Source organism: Patagioenas fasciata, chromosome 3 (genome assembly GCF_037038585.1).
Source record: "Patagioenas fasciata isolate bPatFas1 chromosome 3, bPatFas1.hap1, whole genome shotgun sequence".
NCBI lineage: Eukaryota > Metazoa > Chordata > Aves > Columbiformes > Columbidae > Patagioenas > Patagioenas fasciata.
This window is the reverse complement of record NC_092522.1, coordinates 78,018,396-78,039,983: the sequence shown is the minus strand read 5'-3', so window position 1 is coordinate 78,039,983 and position 21,588 is coordinate 78,018,396. Positions and strand designations below refer to the sequence as shown.

The 21,588-nt window shown below is 41.3% G+C and overlaps 1 protein-coding gene and 1 long non-coding RNA gene across 2 annotated transcripts; one reads left to right on the top strand and one right to left on the bottom strand.

Moving 5' to 3' along the window:
- The first annotated feature begins 861 nt into the window (after window positions 1–861).
- LOC139827744 (uncharacterized) lies at window positions 862–7,372 on the top strand. Its single transcript, XR_011738664.1, has 3 exons — window positions 862–1,116; window positions 6,064–6,202; window positions 6,532–7,372. It is a non-coding gene; the product is annotated as an uncharacterized lncRNA (long non-coding RNA).
- A 1,498-nt stretch (window positions 7,373–8,870) lies between these two features.
- On the bottom strand, window positions 8,871–21,180 carry CD164 (CD164 molecule). The gene is made up of 4 exons (XM_065833401.2): window positions 20,773–21,180; window positions 14,024–14,200; window positions 12,945–13,019; window positions 8,871–11,998 (listed from the first exon to the last, which is right to left on the bottom strand). The coding sequence occupies exons 1-4, from the start codon at window positions 20,864–20,866 to the stop codon at window positions 11,838–11,840; spliced, it is 507 nt and encodes a 168-aa protein (XP_065689473.1). The 5' UTR covers window positions 20,867–21,180; the 3' UTR covers window positions 8,871–11,837.
- Between the last annotated feature and the right edge of the window lie 408 nt (window positions 21,181–21,588).

Sequence of the window (21,588 nt, the reverse complement as noted above, 5' to 3'; positions counted from 1 at the left end):
GGCTGTGACTGCTTTTAGCTCTTCGTGTTTAGATTTTTCACCAGAGTGGAGTTGCCTTTGGCTGATAAATTGGTTTTCTTCACTGATAAGCTGTCAATTTACTTCCAAAAGACCCACTGCATCTACCATCTTTCTAGCAGCTGCTTTTGTTTTTCTTTGGTTTTTGACATCAGCTTCTGGTTCTTTGTCTTCTTCCTAATTTCTTTCCTCAGTATTGATTGTGATGCTGGTGTTTACAAGTAGCAGACGCCATTCCACAACCGTTGACTGTACAGGAGGGTTTGATCTGAAGTGTATGGCTCATAATACCATTGCATTCGATTGTAGTATGGATTCTAAAATACAGACATAGCTGCTGGATGCCTCTACAAACCATGTATAAACAGGATTGTTGGAAAAAGCTGTGCTCACGTTCTCCCTCTTTCCTTGTTTATATGTTACTTTAAAAACAAGTTCCACATGCAGACCAGAGGCTGGTTGCAGAAAGCAAATTACAGCAGACTACCGAAACTGGAAGCAACTGCCTTGTTGTTTATTTGCGAATGAATGAGTTCCACACATGAATGTTGTTTTGAGGCTTCTCCCTCTTATAAGCCATGATATAAATACAGCATTTTGTTCCCACTCCCCTTTACCCTCCACTTGTGCTCCGCATTCCTGAAACCCAGATTTTCTTTTGGGTTTAGGCCTGACTGTGGTCCTTTCATAAGATCACAGGATAATTCAGATTTGTTTACCAGCCTTTCATTATCTTCATTACCAAGCCATGTGGGATTGAGTCTCTCCTCATTCAGCTCAGCTGGGCATGACATCTGAAGACTGGTCATCAGGGTTTAAAAGGTGTGTATGGGAATTAGGGGAAAGTAACCTAAGTCTGAAACTTCCCTTACTGTGTGTTGTAGAAACAAATGCTGTTGGAAGTAATATAGAGGAAGACACAAGAAGCCAAGAAAAGACAATACTTAGTGCGATGAAAGCTAAAAACACAAAGAAGATGCTTGAAGAAATGGAAGAAAAAGAGCAGAGCATGAAATGCTTAACCAAGGAGAGTGAAAAATCTTCTAAAAGATGCTGCCTTCAACAAAAAAAAAGGGGTCAAAAAAAGAAATGCAGCAGGTAAACTCATAATGCAGACTGCAAAAATAGAAACAGTAGCATTTCTGGAGAGGTGCCTGAAGTTCTAACGCTGTCTGACCACATCTGAGCGTAATCCCTTCAAGTGTCTGATCTTCACTGTAGCCTTCCTAGTGCTCTGGATAAAGCTTTTGCAGCATGAGTCTTGGCCCTGTGCTGGGCCTTGCCTGCTGGGGGCTTAGGGTCATCTTCCATGTTTTGGTGGCATCTTGTGTTTCTGATGCTTCGCAGAGCCTTCCTGTTAAGCCTGGTTCAGTATTTTTTTTCTCTAGAAAGTATTATTCTTCTTCTTTTAGAGGTAAACTGCCTGGGAGTTTGTGTAAGGCACTAGTGCAGTGGGAATGGGGGTGCAGTGCAGCCCTGGGGGGATCAGGGGTGCAGCAGCTAGAGCAGCAGGTGGCTGGGCTTGGTGGCTTTGGCCAGCTGTGCATCCCCCAGCAGGATGTCCCCCAGCAGTGTGCCCTGGGCCTCTGCTGTAACTGCTGTCCTTGTCACCAGACTGAACAGGGAGCTTGGGAGCCTCACTCAGGCTTTGCCTCCCTGCCAGGGCCATGTTCCCAGGTCTGCAGTGCCTGTTGCTTTCCTGGCTCTCCCTGTGAGATTTCCCAGGCAGGGCTTGGATACCAGTGCTACAGAGCTGACAAGCTGCTGGCCTTCTGCTTTATCTACTCTGCATTTGACACAACCCACCCTTACCTCTGTTTCACATATGTTAGACCAGTGTTTCACAAATTCTGATCCACTAAGTGAATGTATTGGGAAGGGAACACCTTTAATCCAGTCTGGCCACAGGAATTGTGTTAGTTTTCACTAAAATCGATGCCATCATACTGAACTGATGCACTAAACTGATGAGTTTAAATCTGTTACTGCATTGCTAAGCATTGATTAGTGTAACTGAGTAACTGGATCCACTTTTAAGATTATGTCCCTGTAAAATTAAAAAGCTGATTTGGCAAAGTAAATACAATTTCTGTGTTTAGCACAGCTGGTAGAATGGGCTCCTGGCTGTGAAATGTGCAGCTCTTCTTTCGTAGTGTAGCCTGCAGGACAAAATACTGTTTGACAATGCCTTGATTAGACTTCAACTATGCCAATCCATCTATTAACTGACAACTTTTCTGCCACTGAAGTCTCCTTACCCTTGCTTTCTTGGTCTAGAAAGAAAAAGGCCTGTAAATGTATCTGAATGCCTCTCCTATAAGCCAAAGTATATTCTGTCTTCAGTCTTCTAAAGCATCAAGGTGAACGCATAGGCTGTTTGTTTTCCAGAATCAGGGTGGCAAATGTCATTCTGCTAGGAATAATTTCTCAGGCTGCTGGCATGTTCTCTAACCAAAATCATGTGAGAGATTTTCACACAGCCAAAGCAGTTGGTGAACATGTGAGACCACTGATGTGATTGATACCTGTCTTTGATGAGGCTCCAAAGTGTTTACAAAGTAACCCTTTAGGAGACCAGGGGTGTCAACAGCCGGATCAGCCTTTCCGGACAGCAAAAAGGAAAATGGCAACTGCAGTGTACAGGCTTTTATTGCCACACAACAGTCCCAGCTGCAGCTGGTGCCTACGTGGTCATTAACACCAACAAACTCTGTATTTAAACTTAGTTAGCAAATTAGAGTCTGTAGGAGAGATGAGGGAAGAGCTGCTGTTTTTTTTCCACATATCTCTGCCCTGAAAATGAAAGTAAGGTCTTGTCTAATTAGGGTTACACGCAGAGAACAGTGAGGAAAATCCTCTGTATTGTTTTTATCTTCCTCCAGCAATGCCTGAAATGCAGATTCCTATTAAACAATAAGGAGAATGTCAATTTCCACCATTTGTGCTGTATTTTGCAGAGGGATGATGGATATGTTTAGGAAGGCTGTAATTATGGATTATTTCAACCACCACGAAGTGATGCCCTCTCATTCACAAGAGCGCACAGGGCAGCACCGTATTTTCCTTTAAATCTAGGCCCTTGCTTTGAGGCAGAGCTGTCAGATGACAATTTTTGTTGCTGCCATTAATCTTTTCACCACCTTTCAGTTTAGAAGCCAATTAACCCAAGAGAACAGTTTAAAGCCAGAGGCCTTCCAGCAGGTTGATGAACTGCAGTGTCAAGTTGATGACCAGGAAGCTGCAGTTTCCCAGAGGAACGTGACTGCAGGTAAAGACAGGTTGTGTGTTATGACCTGCTTTCTTGGGGAAACGAGCTTATGTGTCCACCTCTCTGAATCCCTCCCTAATATCTGAAGCAATAAGCAACTTACACCACATATGAAAGGGAAGAAAACCTCTGCAATGAAAGCATTTAGGTAGAGGAGAAAGATCTGACACGATCTTTAAGAAAAGTCAGACAACTCAAGCGCTATCTTGCAGCGTAGCTGCTTGAGCAGCACAATAAACACTGATTCCCAAGTTAATAACTTTAAACCACAACTAAAGTTGCCTTTGGATTTGTAGGGATATCATGGGAAATAATGAGCAGAGCTGCATTTAGGAGAGGAGGCAATTAGAAAATACAGGATTCCAAGTGGTCGGACATAAGGCTTCATTAGTGGTTCTGGTCTTCAAACAGCTTATTTACAAGTCATGGGGAGCAGCCAAAAAAGACTGTACCTTTGTAATTTGATTAGATACATGCCTATGATTGTAGGTATTTCTAGAGGATCTCAAAACAGCACTAAGAGCTTTCTAGCCCTTAATTGAATTAACCCAAAATTTACCAAAAATCTTTCTTCCCAGCTGTTTGTTAGGTTACTTTTTAACATCATACTTATGTAATTCATGTAGCTTAAAAAGTTCGTTTAGGGATTTCTACTGTTACCTGCCGGAAGCTGCTGCTTTTCTCTGTGGTACCAAATCCTACTGTCGGTCTGACAAAAACATGCAGAAAAATTGATATGTGATACCTAAATTCCTAGTAAATTAAGTAAACAGGACAAAACTCCAATGATATTTCAAGGTGTGTTTCTATGCTATGAAGAATCTAAGGTACTACAAATTTAATTATTATTTTGTTCTGCAGGAAAACATTAGTTATTCCTGTCACAGGAAACTGAGAAATGCTTGTTAGCACACTGAAGACAACACATAAACCAAACGTGGGGAAATAAAGAACGGGGAGGTATCTTTAATTAATGGACAAATACCCCTGGTTTCTCTGGCTTTAAACCGAGTTCAGGGGAAAAGTTGGTGCAAAACTTGTAAGTCACACTGATGCTACTGAACACAAGGAAAGCAGATGTGACAGAAAGGAGATATGAATGATATTTTTTTTTTCCTGCAGTGGGTTACCATTATTAAACGTGATACAGAGCTGGAAAAATTGGCAGAGAAGCTTGGATTTCTCTACACTCAGCACAGGAGCTCCAGCAAACTATAAACACCTAGTCTGAAATGTGTTAAAACTCCGCAATGTATTGTAGCTACTTTTCAACTTGTGATTTTTCATTCCTGTGACTGTGATAGTAGATGGATGTTGTGAGGTTTGGTGGCGTTTTGGGGTTTTTTTCCTTTCAAAAAGGTGGAAAGAAGACTGTGGAGCTGTTGTCCCATAGGATGAACAGTATAAGAAGTCCTTTTCTAAGTAATGAGTCAATATTAGATAACTATGATTTTTTATGCATTAATATTAGTACTTCTCATAGGCAATCCAGACTTGCATTATGTATTGATTTGTGTTTTCTATTAATGTGGGTTGCACTCTGTCACTAATCTGCCTTCGCACCTATAGCGTTTGGCCAGACGTATTTGTATACGGGTGGCAGCCATTACTTGCAGTGGCGCTCTTTTGACTGTAAAGGCAAAAGTGTTTTGCAAACAGGTCATGTCACCTCCAGGAATTGCCTACATAGACTTAAGACTTCAGCCAGTTTGCAAGCATAATCTTTAGATTAGCAGTCTGAGCCCTGTCCTCTTGTTTTTCCTCTGTTCCTTCTCCTCCATCTTCACATCTTCTTCTTCTTGTGCACTCTGGGCAGCCGCTCTCCCGCTGCTGCAGCAGGAAGCCAGAGTTGCTTGGACACGCACCCTGGAATAACGCCAGAACCAGCTAACCAACCTGGTCTGAAATACTTGGATCACATCTGAGGAGGAGCACTGTCTCGATTAACAAGTGCAGGATTACAAGTATCACAGTATCACAGTATGTTTGGGATTGGAAGGGACCTCAAAAGATCACCTACTCCAAAAATACCCTCACCTCTTTACCTAAAGCTAGTGGGAAAGGTTAGTATTGGGTTTAGAAGTGGGTAAGCAGCACCACATTGTAGAGAGAGACAAATCAGGGTTAAATTACGTTATGGCTGATAGCAACCACAGCGTTTGATTCGGTGGGGATTTTTCTAGTGGTTTAAGGGCTGGCATTAAGCAGCTGCATCTCAGCTTTTCAGAAATCTATAAAGAGGAAGACTGGAATTCACTAGGGAATTTCATGTCACGGGGAACACATCATTAACACCCACCCCTTTTAATCTTGGCTTTCAACAGGACTGGGAAAGGCAGAGTTGTGGGCAAAACAGTCACATATAATGAAGTAGACTTGGGGCCACAAGAATTTTCTGCTTCACTGAGATGTCTCCTGCTGGAGGAATTAATGCTGATACACTCATTACTATGAATGAAAAGGGCATGGAGTAAGCTGCAAAAATTGCAGATAGTTGCAAATAGTTTTTGTTCTACTTTGTGTCAAGATCATAAATGAACTGCTTCTTCTAGACTAAGCAATCTGTTATGCTGTTAGTACTATGCTGAGTGTTCACAACTTGCTTTGAGTTGTGTGTGTGTTATTTTTGTTGTGGTGTTTGTTTTCTGTTCTGGTTTGTTTGTGTTTTTTGTTGATTTTCTTTTTTCTTTTTTTTAACTCTAACATTCTGCTTAGATGACAGAAACAACAGCTTTTGCATTTATGTGAGTTCTGCTGTAACTCTGTGTTGTTGACAGTATTCCAGGTTCTGCAGCTCAGGTCCAAAGTAACAAGCATTCAGCATCCACTCAGCATGGAGATTACCAGCAGCATCCTTTGAATTTTTACCCAAGAAGCAGCAATGGAACAGGAGGAAACACTCGAAGACCAAAGACAGTAAGTAATGGTGGCATTGGTAATATGCTGATATGGTTGCAAAATGAACAACTTCTTCACTAGTTTGCAAGCTGTGATTTGTATCTATACCCAGGCAGGTTTCATCTGGACAATAAATCAAATACCTTTGAAGATTTATCTTCAAGAGCAAGGTGACCAGTATGTATGTCTAGCAAACAGAAAAAAAACAAGAGTTCCAATGTTCCAAAAACTGATTAAGGAAAGGGGGCAGGAGGGAGGTATTTAGTTAGCAATGGTCCAGGAAAGATGATTTTTTGAGTACCATGCCATGATTGGTGACTCTTTCTATATGCTACTTATGCTTTCAGATACCAAGCAGATGGAAGGAGAGAATGGCAGACAGGCTACCACCACACCTAAATGAAAAGTTTCTTCTTACTGCCTTCATGCAGCTACAGAAACAAAGGCTGGTCCAGAAGTAAACCTAAATGTATTTTTTTTAAATCAGTTCAGGGCATTTTACCCCTGAACTGGCACCCCTGAAATAAGAGAACAATTTCTATATGAATCAAATGGCAACCGTAATACTTCAGTTCTGTGCATAGGCACTTCAAAATATTTGGATGCAGTGTTCAGCTCCAGTCAGTTAATCTGCTAATCCCTTTGAAGTACTGGGTGATGCAGATCCTTGTTCTGAGCAAGAGCAGCACTGTGTGTCCTCCTTTCACACAATGCAGTACAGAAAGGCAAGAAAGGCAAACCTAAAAGGCTTCCTTTTATTGTGGTAACCTTGGAACATGGTGGTGCAAAACAGAGCTAAGTGCTTAGAGCAAAACCATTTGACCTGGTGTTTTGTTTTCTTTTTTTAACTGCTTTCCTATTGCAACCCCTGAGCACCACATCCTGCCCAATGCAGTACTCTCACCCCCAGAGGTGGCTGCCTGAACCTTTCATGCCTGTTTAAAGATGACTCATCAAAAGTGTACCTTCCCAAACCCATTCTCTCCCCTCCCCCTAGAATGAAAAAAGGGCAGCTCCTTGCACAATGCTACACTAACTAGAAGAAAACAAACTTAAACATTTTTATTATCTCCATTTCTCTTGCATGGAAAAAAAAAAAAACAACCTTGCTTTTATAGCCTAGCCAATAAAGGACTCAAAGTTGTCTTCCAGAGATGTGTCAAACTGTATTGCAGCTTTTGATGAGTTAGAATACTAACCTAGTATCACCCACATGCCTGGATGCCTCTTTATAAATCAGATGTAGGATTAAATTCAGGAAACCCTTAACAGCGTTGCATTGGTTAAACACTGAGTAAAGGAACTCTAACTTCACTTAGAAATGCTGCAGCATTTAGAGATAGAAGATTCTTAGAATAAGGTTGACATCTTTCACCATTATGGAAACAAGCTTTATTTCATTCAAGCTTGTTGCTGCATCAAAACAAGCTACACTGTCCTACAGAATGGTGTGGAATCAGTTATCAAATAACACAAGATCTTTTTAAGGTAAGCCTTTAATGAATGAAAAGGTGACTGATAATTATCCAAGGTCAGCTGCTATTAGAAAAGCCAGCAAATGTGATTCTAGCACATTTTAGGAATCAGATGCCAATTTGGACGTAGAACAATATCATCAGTATGAAGCACTTCTGTGCTATTGCAGCAGTAAAAAGGAAAGGGTTGTGAGGCTCATTAGAGCTTCTTGATAAAATAAATTCAAGTATTACTCAACACAGCAAAACTCAAAGATCATTTTTGCATGAATGCTATACCTGCAAAGACTATGTTCAAAGAACAGCAGTAACACAGGATTGATACTACAGGGATAAACATTTCTGCATAGGCTTTCAGTACTGCATTGTAACAAAAACTTAATTCCATCCTTCACTGTGTGCAGTAAATGGATGACTTTCTGAAAGGCAGAACAATTTAAATCAGATCAGGAAGCTCTACGTTTCCTCCATTTCCATACAGCCTTTCCAGAAACACTACTACAGTTTTTGCAGTTTCCCATAAGATGGGACTGAGTTATGTCAATACTACCTAGTAGCACATCCACAACCCACAAAAAGCATTAAGGTCATGATGTGGAACTACTGAGGTTACTTCACTCAGAGCTGGTGATAGTTCTAGTCAGTCTGCAACTACAGAATTGCACACACACTGTTCTTTTTGTCCAAGCATCCTGACAGTTACTCCCTAGATAATATCCTACTCTTTCTCATACAATCAGGAAAAAAAATAAGGCTTAGAGCAGTATCTTTTTCATGAAGGTCAAAGATCTTAGAAAAGATACTACAATGTAGGGGTTATTAACAACCTCCCTGGAATCACAGACTGCAGTCTACCTCATAGGCTGACATTCAGTATGGAGCATTAAGCCTTACAGGCTGTTCCAATTGAAACACTTAATAAATGCCTTGCTGTTCTTCAGCTTTAAGGAGAGAACAGGGTTAAACTAACATGGATGACATGACCTAAATGAGGGTGCTTTTGGAGAGCTTCTAAATCTTAGTCAGTATTGTTGCACATAACAAATGCAAAGTTAATACTGTGTTTAGGAGAATTAACTCTTCAAACCTTTCATTCTCCTTCTTTCCCTACAGTGTATCTCAATTCCTACGGAAAACAGCTCTTACCTCCAGAAAGTCAGCCAACAGTCCTCTCTAGGACTGCTCACATTAAATAAAGTTTACAAGTAAAATTCCATTCAACAGATTTTATTTAACAATTTCGTTTTTGTGGTTACAACTGTTTCAGTTTTCTTCCAAAGACAAAATACAAACTTTTACAGCAACACTTGCAGAGAACATTCATAACATAACAGCTTGATATTTGCACAAGTTGGCTTCAAGAAAAAGCCAGATAACTTGAAGAGTCACTACAGTTCAGTGCCTAAAACTGATTTAGGGGCAAATACAACTACAGATCTATGAGCTACCTTCCACTTCAAAACACAAGGCCAATAAAAACTGCAAGTTGTTACTTCAGGTTTTTTGCCAGTACACAGCACATATCAGCTGATACTTTCTATATTTTCTATAGTAAGGCAGCCAAGCACATGGTGAAGATGTATAACCCAGCCTTCCCACCCCCAAAAGAACTGAAAGGGAAACTATGCAAGCCACAACTCTGTGAACTGTGGATCATACCTTGTTGGCAAGGCTAATGAGCAAGCAGTGCGTAGTGCAGGCCTTCCAGAACATGATTAAATTAATATAGTACCAGCTTGAGTTTCAGATTGGCATCTGTATGTGTAAGAGATCCTGGGTTTCCTAAAGTTTTGGAAAGTAGCAATTGCTGGCACCAAGCAAAATTTTGTAACTAAGGCAAGGTATCCTTTCTACCCTTTCAAAAAGAATTTGAGGCAAAAGATTAAGCAACTTTAAGGCACTTTAAAAAATATTTTTAGTTTGCTTTACCAGCATACTTTATCAGCAACCTAAATCAGCATCAGCATATCTCATGAATAAGCATTTTATCAACATTTTACAGAGCAACAACTTCTTTGTTGCAATGTCTTCCATGCTATGAAGTGTTCTGTAGCACTTTCCTGCAAGTTTTCTGAAAGATAGCCCTTCGAGGCCAAAAAAATTACATACTAGGCATATGGTTTGCTCTGCTGAGCTGAAAGAGAACTGTCATACTTTAGAAGAGTATTTATCTTACTTCAAAGCACAGAATACAAACTCATGGATATTTTTTTTAACAAATAAATGTATTAAAATAGTTCTGAGTTAGGGGAAAGACAGATTGAGTGATTTGACAGTAAGGCCAAGGATATACCATCTAACCCACACACATACTGTTGCTGGAAACTGGCTGCTCACTCTGCTGTTTTAATAAACCTGAGCTGATTGTCTCAATTGTTTAGAAAACCAAAAACTAATGAACTCAAAGATACAGTACTGGTGAGCAACTTCTATATTTCATAGCAATTTGAGTTTTCTATGCAGCACAATAGAAACAATACCATTCAAACTAGAAGAACACAAGAAAACACACTGCACTTCAACTTCCAACTGAAGTGCACTTAATTTGCTCCATATTTAAGTTCCACTGCCATGACTACTACCTGCAATGCTATCATTTTGTATTGGGCGCCAAATTCCTTTCAAGTCAGAGCTAGTAAGACAGTACTACAAATTATCCTGAAATTTTATGATATTCATTGATCATCAAATTTATGTATTATGTGCTACATCCACCACTTGATTTTATCTTTACTTCAATTTTTTCCTGTAGGTTTATTTTCATTGGTGCTCAAGTCAATCTACATTGGAAAGACGTACCTTTGAGATGGCTGATCCAGCCAAAGAAAAAGGAAAAAAAATAACACAAAAAACACAGAAAAAAAACCAAAACACAAAACACAAAACCCACACAAAACTAATAAAAACAACACCTACTTGGCCAAATAAATTTCCTTAACCAGTTCACTGATGCCAGAAAGTAGGGAGGGAATAGAAAAAAAGATGTAGCCCTGGCAACCTTGGGACTAGAGCAATCCTGACTAGGATCAAATTAGCAGATTCTCTGAACTACCCTCAACTGCTCCTTTAGCAAGTAGACATACAGAAGGATTGAAAAAAGAAAACAAAAAAAATGCTGAATCTAACTGCAACGAGTTTAAGAACCATTTGAATGAGAAAATATCAGGATTTCCCGAACACCAGTATTTCAAGTATAAATGCAAGTTGTTGCCTTTTTATATAGGGACTGAACCAAATTTTGTCACTAGTTTTACAGTAGGTCTTTGCAGGCCAGAGCAGAAGGTAAGCAATTTAAAGCTTCTGTTTGTAGCTGAATATTACTGTACCATGCTCCCTCTCAAACAAGATCCATAAGGGACATTTATTTAGTGTAAAAGTTTTTAAACTGGAATGCTCAAGTCATATGTATTCCATTCTGCCATATAAAGCTAGTACTTAATAGTTCTGTTTATCTGTGAGACAGGTGGGATGCTTTTGCAGCCTACTGATTCTTAGTCTTTTAAGGCACTAATTTTCATTGACCCTTTAGAAGGATTATTTCTACATCTGCTCTCCACCTTTAGCATTAATTGGAAAAGGCATAGGATTTCTGTTCGGAATGCAGTATTTTATCAGGCAACCTTTATTCTTGTGTATAAAAATTGATGGGTTATGTTATTCTGTTGGGACATTATCTACTTCTACAATTTTGTTCATCTTTCTAGCAGCATGCTGTAAGTGCCACAAGCTAGTATAAATGGTATTTCACTCCCTGAAGTCAGTCACCAATAATTTACATCTTGATAAAACTGAAGGGATACTGTATCAAATGTTGATTAAATTAACCTTCACAATAAGTCATCATGAGATTGTCTACTGAAGACAGTGTTGCCACTGAACATTAATAAGAATCTCTGAACGTCTACACTTGGCATATAAAAAAAAAAAGTCCCACAGCAGCAGCCACTAAAGAAAAATGAGACAGCCATTAGAACCCATGCAGCATATTGCAAGTAATCCTGTAGAAGAGATTCATATCACCTCTTGCCAAGTATAATGTTGCAAAAATATTCTTTTTAAGTCTTCTTTTAGATATTTAAAGGATATTACGAACTGCTGTCTTCCATGAGCAACAGGAAACATTTTGGTTCAGTGAACTACAGGTGTTGGGCTATTAGTCCATTAGAAAGTGGCAGGTCCTAAAGTGTGTGATAGTTTCGGTCTTTCGACTTGCAGAATTTGAACAGAAAGAAAACAACAGCCTGCAGACCCAGAACAAGGACAATTCCACCTATGAAACTCGCAGCATCAAATGTAGATTTACGTGGAGAAGGTGCAGGAGTCACAGTAGCATTCGTACCTGTTAAACACCACATTAGAGTTTGTGAGTTTTACAGATTTTAATACTGGCTTCTTTGCATTAAGATTACTCAAAACATCCAAACATCAATAACAAACCAAAAAATAATCAAGAGTAAAGACATGAAGACATGTCAGCAGCTGCATGTAGATTAGCAATACTGAAATTCTGATTAAATACTATTCATACAAGGCTAGAGCTATTTATAGCCAAACTGCTCTGGACCTCAATACTGAACAAGTCCCAGCTGGACTTTATTTGTACTTCAAAAAGCCAAAGCTTTCCTCCTTTACATAGAAGTATATTATTGATTTGCTCACATTCAAAACACATTTTCCAATATCTGCTGCTTGTTCCAGGTTTTTTTTTTTTTGCTTAAATTAAAATTAAATTATCTTTCATCTACTGTACTTTACCCCAGGAGTTAAGCTTAAAGAAATCAGCTGAAGCCACACCATCTATGAATCTGGAAGTAACAACCATCTGCTGATGGCTAGTTCTAAAGAGCTTTACTTCATGAGAGTTTTTCATGAAATAGCATATTCAAGACTAATGCCAAAATAAAATTCATCAGCTTATTCCCATTACTGTAGCCCAATATTTTTTAATAGGTATCCCATTATTATGTCACAAGTGAAAAACAAAATACCACCTCTCCCAAGGATAAGTGAGTTAACAAGTGACTTCCAGCCACACTATTAAAAGTGGGCAGCTGATTTCATTTGACCAACATATTTCTCACTTGTAATATCTCACCAACTAGCTCTGTTTCTCAGGGTATTACCTTGCTATGTATATACATCACCTTAACAAAGTTAGTGGCAATAGCAGACATACCAATACTACTTCAATGTTGTCACTTGTTAAGTCTTTCAAGATAATGCTTTAAAAGCAACACTAATTTCTAAGTATTTTATGCTTTAATTATGCTAGGAGTAGCAGTTACCTGGAACACTGCTGGTTGCTGAAGTAATGGTAGTTGTATGTAGAGGAGCATTTGTAGTTGCATTGGTGATGTTAGCTGTTTGAGAGAAGACAGTAGGTACATACTATAAACTTAAAGAGAAAAGTTTGCAAGCAATGAAGTTCTTACATAAATAATTTGTCATGTTTTGCCTAAATAAGAGTAAGCTTTGACCTCAGACCTTACCCCACACAATTTAGATGTTCAGCTGCATGGCATTAAGCCAAGCTCCTGCAATAAGCATTTTTTAAAACTTGCATACTATTGGTATGCAAATATTTCAAAGTTTTCCAGGGATCATTCAAACAAAATCATTTTTCTTTCAAGCACCAATATAAATACTACTATTTGAACAAGAATTAAAGCAACTGCTTCTAGACAACTGAGAATCTGCATCAAGGCAAAAGACTTGCATTAAACAGGCCTCAGAATCAGTATTTATTGTACTACAAAAAGTACTTAATGTAATATCTCTAGACAGGAGATAAACACAGGATAGCAAAACTTCCTCTTTCTCCCCCGTCCCCAAAAGGGGAATGACATCAATGGAATAAGCAAACACTCACCTGTGACAGCTAGGCTGTCTTCTAAAAGCTCTTCCATTATCAAGCCAGAACACAGGGTCTCTGACCAGTCCCACCTCCTCCAGGGTGGTGCTACTAACAGTTAACCGGTATTCCACTACTCCACTGGGACAAGTCCCAACATTTTAGGTTTACTCAAAGCTAAACATCATCCTACTGTACAACAGGCTGTTTTGAGCCTAATCTGAACTGGGCAACAACAACAAAATCAACCTTGTAAGAACTCATGATTAATGGAAATGACCAATCTAATTCAAACAATTACCACTTGGCAACTTCTTAAATTGTATCAGAAACAAGCATTTTTTCTGCTGGAGTTTCATAAAATCCACTTCTACCAAACTTTGGGACCACTTATGTATTCCATACATCAGATGTTTAATCATGCTACTACTGTGATCTCTGGAAAAAAAAATGTGTCCTTTATTCACCAGTCCCTAGCTTACTGTCACGCAACGTTCAGTGGTGCTACATTACCTATAGTAGTATGAGCTGTGGTAACATTGGAAGACGCTGTAGTAGTATTGGAAGGTGGCAAAGTAGTATTGGTAGGCGGCGAAGTAGTATTGGTAGGTGGTGAAGTAGTATTGGAAGACGACGAAGTAGCACTGGAAAACGACGAAGTAGCACTGGAAAAAGGAGCAACTGTAGGAGCTATGAAAGAATAAAGAGTTATGTTAAAGAGATTAATGACAACATTAACTAAAACAACTCAAAGTGCAATAGCAGCAGCCTGAGTTGTAAGGAATTCATATAGCACTGCGTTCTATTGTAGTTTTGGTTTGAAATCACAAAGCAGTTGAATGCTCAACTCACCACACTAACATCAGAAGTTGCACAAAGTGAATACATGAAAAACCTTGTCACAGGGAGGCCAATCAAGTCAGTGTTCAACTTGCAACTCAGGATTCCTCAAAGCAAACAGAAAGGGTAAGAGTCCTATTTTACAAGTATAAGCTGTGAACGCTTTACACAATAGGAAACTAGGTATTCAGCACTGCTTCCCAACCTCACTGCAACTAAAACTGAACCTGACCCATTAAGTTCAACTAGAAGTCAGAGTGGTTAGACAGCTAAAGCCATATGGAGAAAAACACAAGATATCCTCAAGAATTTGTAAGTTTGGCTAAAGCTTTCTGTTCAGAGAGCTGTTGCCAGTTGTGAGAGCTCTCAGCTTCAATATGTGCTGTTAAAAAACAAAACCAAAACCACAATAAACAAACAACCCACCCCCCAAAAAAACAAAAACAAAGAAACAAACAAAAAACTGTGAAGCTTTTGCAACTTACTGTATTAACTGAATTAATCACACATGGGCAGAATATTGAAACTGTTTTGTAATTGTATACTGACACATCAGCAAGCTTCCTGCTGAAATAGCATTATGTCCAGAAGCCTTTAATGCTCAGGGTCATTTAAATGTGGTTATTTACATCTTGAAACAACTGAGCATGGTGAGTCGACCTGTTTCTACAGACATAGGCTGGATATATCAGCATTTACATTCTTTCAGGTCCCACTTGCATCAAGTCAGTTTAGGTCCACCTTGATGTTTGGTTATGTCAATCCCCAAATGCACTACTGAGCCATGACGCTGTAAGAGCTGATAAGGTATGCAGGTTCATCTCACACCAACGTCAAGATCCACTAAAGGCGACAATTAAGTTTCCTTGAATATGCAAAAGCAAAAACACAACAACCTGGTAACAGCACCACAAGTTTAACAGGAACAGATTGTAAAAATCCTACTCTTGGATATAGAACAAGGTATTGTAGCAGCATGCTCTCTTTCGAAAGCACTGAAAAATTGTACTTTTAGCACTCCTGATTAAGAGGTGAATGTTAGAATTTTAGAAACAACACACAAGTCCAAGTCAAGTACAATTCTGACTGGCTGCCACCACCACAAGATGACCCATAACAGCATAGAAGCTTCATCTCCATTGGTGTGAGCCAGCCTCTCTAGCAGCACCGTTGAACTCATCTGGACAGAAGTATTAAGAATTTTCATTTGCTGTTCTAGACCTTAAAACCAGAAAAATCCTATTTAAAAGTCCATTTCTTGTCAGCTTTCAGAAAAACTAAAACTGGGAGGCTTTCACAAAAGCAAAATTCAATACTGAATCTAAGTTATTCATGTCCTACAAATCTGCTTTGCACAGCAAGCACAAATTAACAAAAAGCCTGAAGTACATATGCAACTGACCATGTTCCTAGCATGGAGGATTTACTTTATGCAGTTCTGTAACCCAAACCCTAAACTTCAGGACTGCATGAAGAGCTGTGCTAATTAGAACTTAAAACTGGAAGCTGCATACGATTTTCCTATTTACTGCATCTCAGATGAAGCAAAATACTTAGCAGGCAAAACTCCTTTTGTTGAATATGAAGCTTACTGTCTTGAGGATGCTAACAAGTTACTTTGGATATGCTGTACCTTATAGGAAATGTCACCCATTTTCATTTAAGAAACCAAGCCAGAGACATGAGTCTAGCAGAATACACCAGGATTCTTGAAATAGCGACAGTAAGCAGTTAACTGAATGCACAACAGATTTGTGTATTTTAGTATCACATACTGTAGGCTTAAGCTGGAAGCATAGGGCTTATTTACATACTTCTACGTGCTTATGTAAATTATAAAAGGCATATTAACAAAGGTCAACAGATTAAGGAGTTGTAAACAACTGTTTCACATTAAACAATGTGAAAGCTGAATATCTAAACACTTAGAAGTACACTAGTTTTCACTATACAGTTGTGATATTTGGAACCTACTTCTGTTTCATTTACACACATGTCTTCTGTCAGGAAAGAAGAGAAAAAAAATTTACAGCAGCAGAACTTGAAAGTGTTAATGACATTGTTCCTACATACTAATAAACTGTCAACAGGACAAACTAAACACCAGAATAACTTGGTATTTTTTTCTTCACAGCCTATAAAAATCAGACTGGTTTTACCATTTGTGGCATTTTCCAAGTTAAATATTCTGCATCTCTGTGGTAGCATCATAAAAATAAATCTTAAATTCTGCATGCAAGCAAAACTTCGTTTCAGTTTCTTAAACAAAACCTTGACCTTGAAATTGAAGACAGTTTCTTATTCTCTGCCTGCACATCTTTCTCCTTTGACCCAGATTCCAACCTCTCCCCCAAAGAAGTTACACAGATCTCTTGGGTATTTGCAGTATGTGCCTGTTGGTCAGACAACACACGCAGAATTCAGAAAAATAACTTCTTGAAGGACACTCTTGCACTGGACAAATTAAATCCAAAATTATTTTTATTCTTTCCAAAGCATCTTAGCCTTCATATATAACCTTTCTTGGTCATCTACAATCAAGTGCTACAAAATTACTATTACAGCCAAACCATTCTCTCCTCTTATTCTGTTCCCACCTCACATAAGTACAAATAATCCACCTGAGGGCTACTTATGTAGTCTTTGTATGACTTTGTCAACAGCAACTTTATCTCCTCCAAGGACTAAGTACCGGAGGTCACCTAAATACAGTTACATTCAACTCTCCTACAATGGGAAAAACAAGGCTCTGAATGAGATCAGCTAATGCTTCTTTGGCTCTATCATGTTCCCTTCAGTGGCTGCAATCCTTCATTTTAGAAACACAACTCTTTAACTAATCTTATTTAATGGACTCCTCTCTCTTCAATTCAGGAATTGTGGTTGTGATCAGGTTAATGACAACGCCTCTAAAGGGACTGAAGCACAGGGTTATGCCTTGTATGTCAGAATCCATCCATGACTTCTTACCAGCAAACACAAGTGACTAGTTTATTCTAAAAACATTTTAGACCATCTCAAAAACATTAGCTTATCAAGAACACAAATTTAAATCAGAAGCCTTAAAAATCTGGGATTATTTTGAATATGTTCAGCTGTTTCCACATTAGAACTTGAAACGTTTAACACCAAGATACAACTTCTGGGTTAATGCTCCATTAGTTTATCAAATGGAACAGTATATTTGTGTAGTGCACATCAATATAAATGAAGCAGGTCTAGTTGTGTTTAAGGTTCTGCATGGCATAGTAAAGATTTGTACTTTGTAGTCCTCCTTACTTTCACATTTGATCCACTTGCAGCCTGTTACATCAATACAGGGACTGCAGTTAGAAAGCATTTCACAGATCTCAAGATAAGGCACAGCCCTTCTCACTGAACCAACTACAGCTGAAAGTTACAACCTAAGAATGTATTGACAGGAAACAAATACATTGCTCTCCAGACTCTACTAATACTGGAAATCAGATCCCACATGTACACCAAGGTTTTGCCTCATCCAACCTCTGACTACAATGAACTCAGATAAAAGAGGATATACTACTCTAGTGAAGTTACTAAAGTCCACCAATTATGCAGAAGTTCATTGAAACCTCAGGTGGTAAGAGCATTGTTCCTTTTGATTACATTTTTCCTTTAGATAATACAGACAGCCTAAAGTATGGGAAATAAAGACAAGAACCTAGAAGACGTCATATACAAATACATATAAAGGAGAGGGGGGAAAAAAAAGAAGTAAATCTATTCCTATTCTCATCACAACAGAAGCCAGCAACCTAACTGCTGCCTTTTATGTCAATCTTAAACAACATTGCCGTGAAACTACAACACCACATCCACTATGTGGATCAGTTAAGATCTTCTCCCAATCTACAATTTTACTGCATTAGTTTTAATTATGATTTAGTCATACAGCCATCATGCTCAAAAAGCCCACATACAACCCACAACTCTTTACATTACATACTCTTCAGCACAGCTCACATTATATCCACCTACTCCATGCACCTTTGGATGACCTTTCACTTTTCTCAGCTCTGCTCCCAAGCGAAGGGAACACTACTATTCACAGATCTTCAGCAATCAGCATGATAATTTACATCTCAACATAACTACTAATGCATGAACTAACTTCAGTATTCTTGTAATTTGAATTAAGCCTGAATCCACTTGGCCTTTCTCTTGGTTATGGTAGTATCAGGCTACAAATATTTGTGCTATTTCTTCTCTTTTAAGAAACACAAGATATGAAAAGACCTTTGTCAGTTTGTATGAGTGAGGTATGCAACACACTTGCCCTGTTTCCTTCAGAAACAAGGCAGTTACACCACTTCAAGAGCTTATGACAGTTTCTGGATAACAGATTTCAGAAAGAAAAAAAAAAAGAGGCCAGTTATTATTCTGGTTATACATCAGAAGAACGATCACATCACACAAAACACTTCTGACAAATTGACAACGTTCACTTTTGTAAATTCCTCATTGGTACTGATACCAAAATATCGGAAAAACAAACAAATTCACTCCCTAACACTGTTTTGAAAGTGTTAAAAAGGAAGCATTATTTTTATGCTGTGTGTCGGGCCCCCGGAGGATCTTTCCTCTATTCGCGAGTGCGCCCCTTGCTGACACTGCTAGTTACACATCCATTAGCACAGGAATTTACATAGTTTCTCTTCCACGTGGACTCTCAGCTGTTGCCATGTCTGGGCTGCTGAGGAGCGGCCAACCAGTGCACGCACCTCGTTCCCGCCAAACTGCTTCCCGCCGACCCGGCAGCGGTCCAGGAATCCCGTTCCCCCCCTTCCCCTCCCCCTTAGACAGATGAACTTTTGCTCCTCCCACACTGTATCAGAGCAGGGACAGCTGCGGTTTAGACAAAAGGCACGACTTTTGACAAGGCTGATGCCAACTATTAATCAAACCAATTAACGACAAACCAACTAGCAGCGTGAATATGATAACAACATCACACGGTTGCACTTTGCCACAAATGTAGAACATTCTCCGTGAGTACACAGAAAATCTAGCACAGTACATCTCTGGAAATAGGAAGACAGTCAGTTCTGCCAGCTCATACCAGGTGCACTGGGACTTCTAGTTTACTTTCCAAACAGCCTTCTCAGACTAGCATGGGGGAGGAACAGATTTGCAAGAGTAAAGGATCAGGAGACATTTTTAACACAGCAAAAGGTTTCAAAAATGAGCTGTTAATTTCAGAATTAGCAGTAGGCTGTTATGTTCTTCCAATGCTACTCCTGCTACTCTTAGGGCCTTTATATGAGATAACGACAAGGTTTCTCCATCAGCAGATGCCTGGTCTTCAGTGAAAAAACTCAGTTCTTAAGCACAGGCAAGCTCACGCTTGCTCCCAAGGTAACCCTGTCAGATATACTGGCTCTCACACGGGATAAATTGGGATATTCCCTTTACACTTGAGGAGGAAAACCGGAAAAAGCAACAGAAGTGCGCCCTGCTGAACCAACACTGCCCTCTCCCGAGGCACCGGAGAGCCTGTTCACCTCTGACTGAGCAGTACTCCAGCACTTCACGGTTCCGATAGGGTGCCCGGTATTGGCCTAGAACCCGTCGTCAGTGGCAGGGCTTGAAGAGGAAATCTAGAAGGGCTGAAGCAAAGGTTATGGGATGGCTTCACACTCCGCAGCATTATGCAATGCGGTCAGAAAACGTTTAAGTACTTCCAGAACAACTTATTTCCTTAGATTTTTGGGACATGCAGCGCATTTTGTGGTCCTTGGCCACGTAAACACTTCAGCAAATAGCTCACAGAGCCAGAAAGAGATTAAGACAAACCCACAGGACAAACACCGAGGCAAACATCAGGGTAACGAACAAGCAGCAATAGTGACAGAAAACACAGCTTACCTAAGTAACTCTTGCAGTTTGACCTGTACTAAGTTTGCAAAAAACAAACACGCCGCGTAGGTTTTACTGGACACAAAGCCACCCGTTACTAGGTATGTGCTGTATACCAAGGGAGTATCGGAGGTGGTGTTAAACCGTGCTAACGGATTTCATACCGCACACGCCCAAATACTGCACAGCGAGAGGGGAAGCGAAAGGAGACAATGAGAAGCAGGCAAGAAGCTCGGCGAGCCCCGACCGAGGCGCTGAGGGCGGCAACACTGACGCCGCACGGAAGCGGTCGCGGCCGAGCTGCGAGGGAGAGCAGGGCGGCTCCCGAGCCGGGCGGCTGGCAGAGCGGTGCTGTCCCCCGAGCCGGGCGCGGCAGAGCGGCGGGTGCCGAGGGCTGGCCGCCCGGGCGGGCTCGGTGCGCGGCGCCCGCCCCGCTCCGCTCCCAGCGCCGAGCCCAAGAGCGAGCGCGGGAGGAGCTGCTCCGTCAGCAACTGTCGGGCCGGGGGGGAGGAAAGGGGGGAAGAGGAGGGTCGCGGGGTACTCACAAACGGTCGTGTTGCCGATGTCAGCCCGTGCGCCGAGCCCGCACAGGCAGGCCAGGCAGAGGGCCATGAGGGGGAGCGCGGGTGTCCGGCCCATGGTGGCGGTGCTGAAGCGACGGCTGACGGCTCCCGCTCGTCGGCGCTTCCGTTCGCTCCTCTCCCGCTGACTCCGCGCACCCTCCGAGCGCTGCCGCGCCGCCCCGCGCGTCACGTGAGCGGCCCCGCCTCGAGCTGGCCCCGCCTCCTCCCCCGCGCGGGCCGGCCGGAGCCACCGGGACGGTGTCGTGGTTCCTTCCACACACTCCCCCTCCCCCTCATACGACGGGAAATGGAACGGTCCGCACCGTGGCGCGGAGTTTCTACCCCACGTGACCCCGCCGCCCCGGACGAGCGTTTCCCGCCCGTCACGCGCTGCCCACCCTCACGGAGGCCCCGCTCCCGCTCGGGGGGGAGGGGCTGCAGAGCGGCGGCCGCTCATTGGCTGCACACCCCGGGCGTAGGGCGAGGGTCGGTCGTTGGCCGTTGATCTTTCTCGCTCCCTTGGGAGGTGGGGTGGGCGTACCGGCGGGGAGCGGGGCGCTCACTCCGGCAGTAACTACCCGTCCACGGAGGGCCAGGGGCGATCTGGCGGGGCGGGAGGAGGCCGAGAGAACTGGCGGCACAGGGCTTTGCGATACTCCGTGTTGCCCGGGCCTGGCTTCCCCGGGCTTGTGGGCTGCGGGGGCCGGCTGCGTGTCGCTCTCTAGCCCGAGTCTGCCTCATAGGTCTGCGACGTGTCTGAGTTGCAGCGATTTTCCTGGGCTGCTCCTGCGTTGTTAC

Excerpts from the sequence above, each read along its gene's own strand:
- CD164 (XM_065833401.2), bottom strand. The coding sequence starts at position 20,866 with ATGGGCCGGACACCCGCGCTCCCCCTCATGGCCCTCTGCCTGGCCTGC. Across the intron at positions 14,201-20,772 it reads CATCGGCAACACGACCGTTT|CTCCTACAGTTGCTCCTTTT; the intron begins GTGAGTACCCCG and ends ATTCTTTCATAG. Across the intron at positions 11,999-12,944 it reads AGCAACCAGCAGTGTTCCAG|GTACGAATGCTACTGTGACT; the intron begins GTAACTGCTACT and ends GGTGTTTAACAG.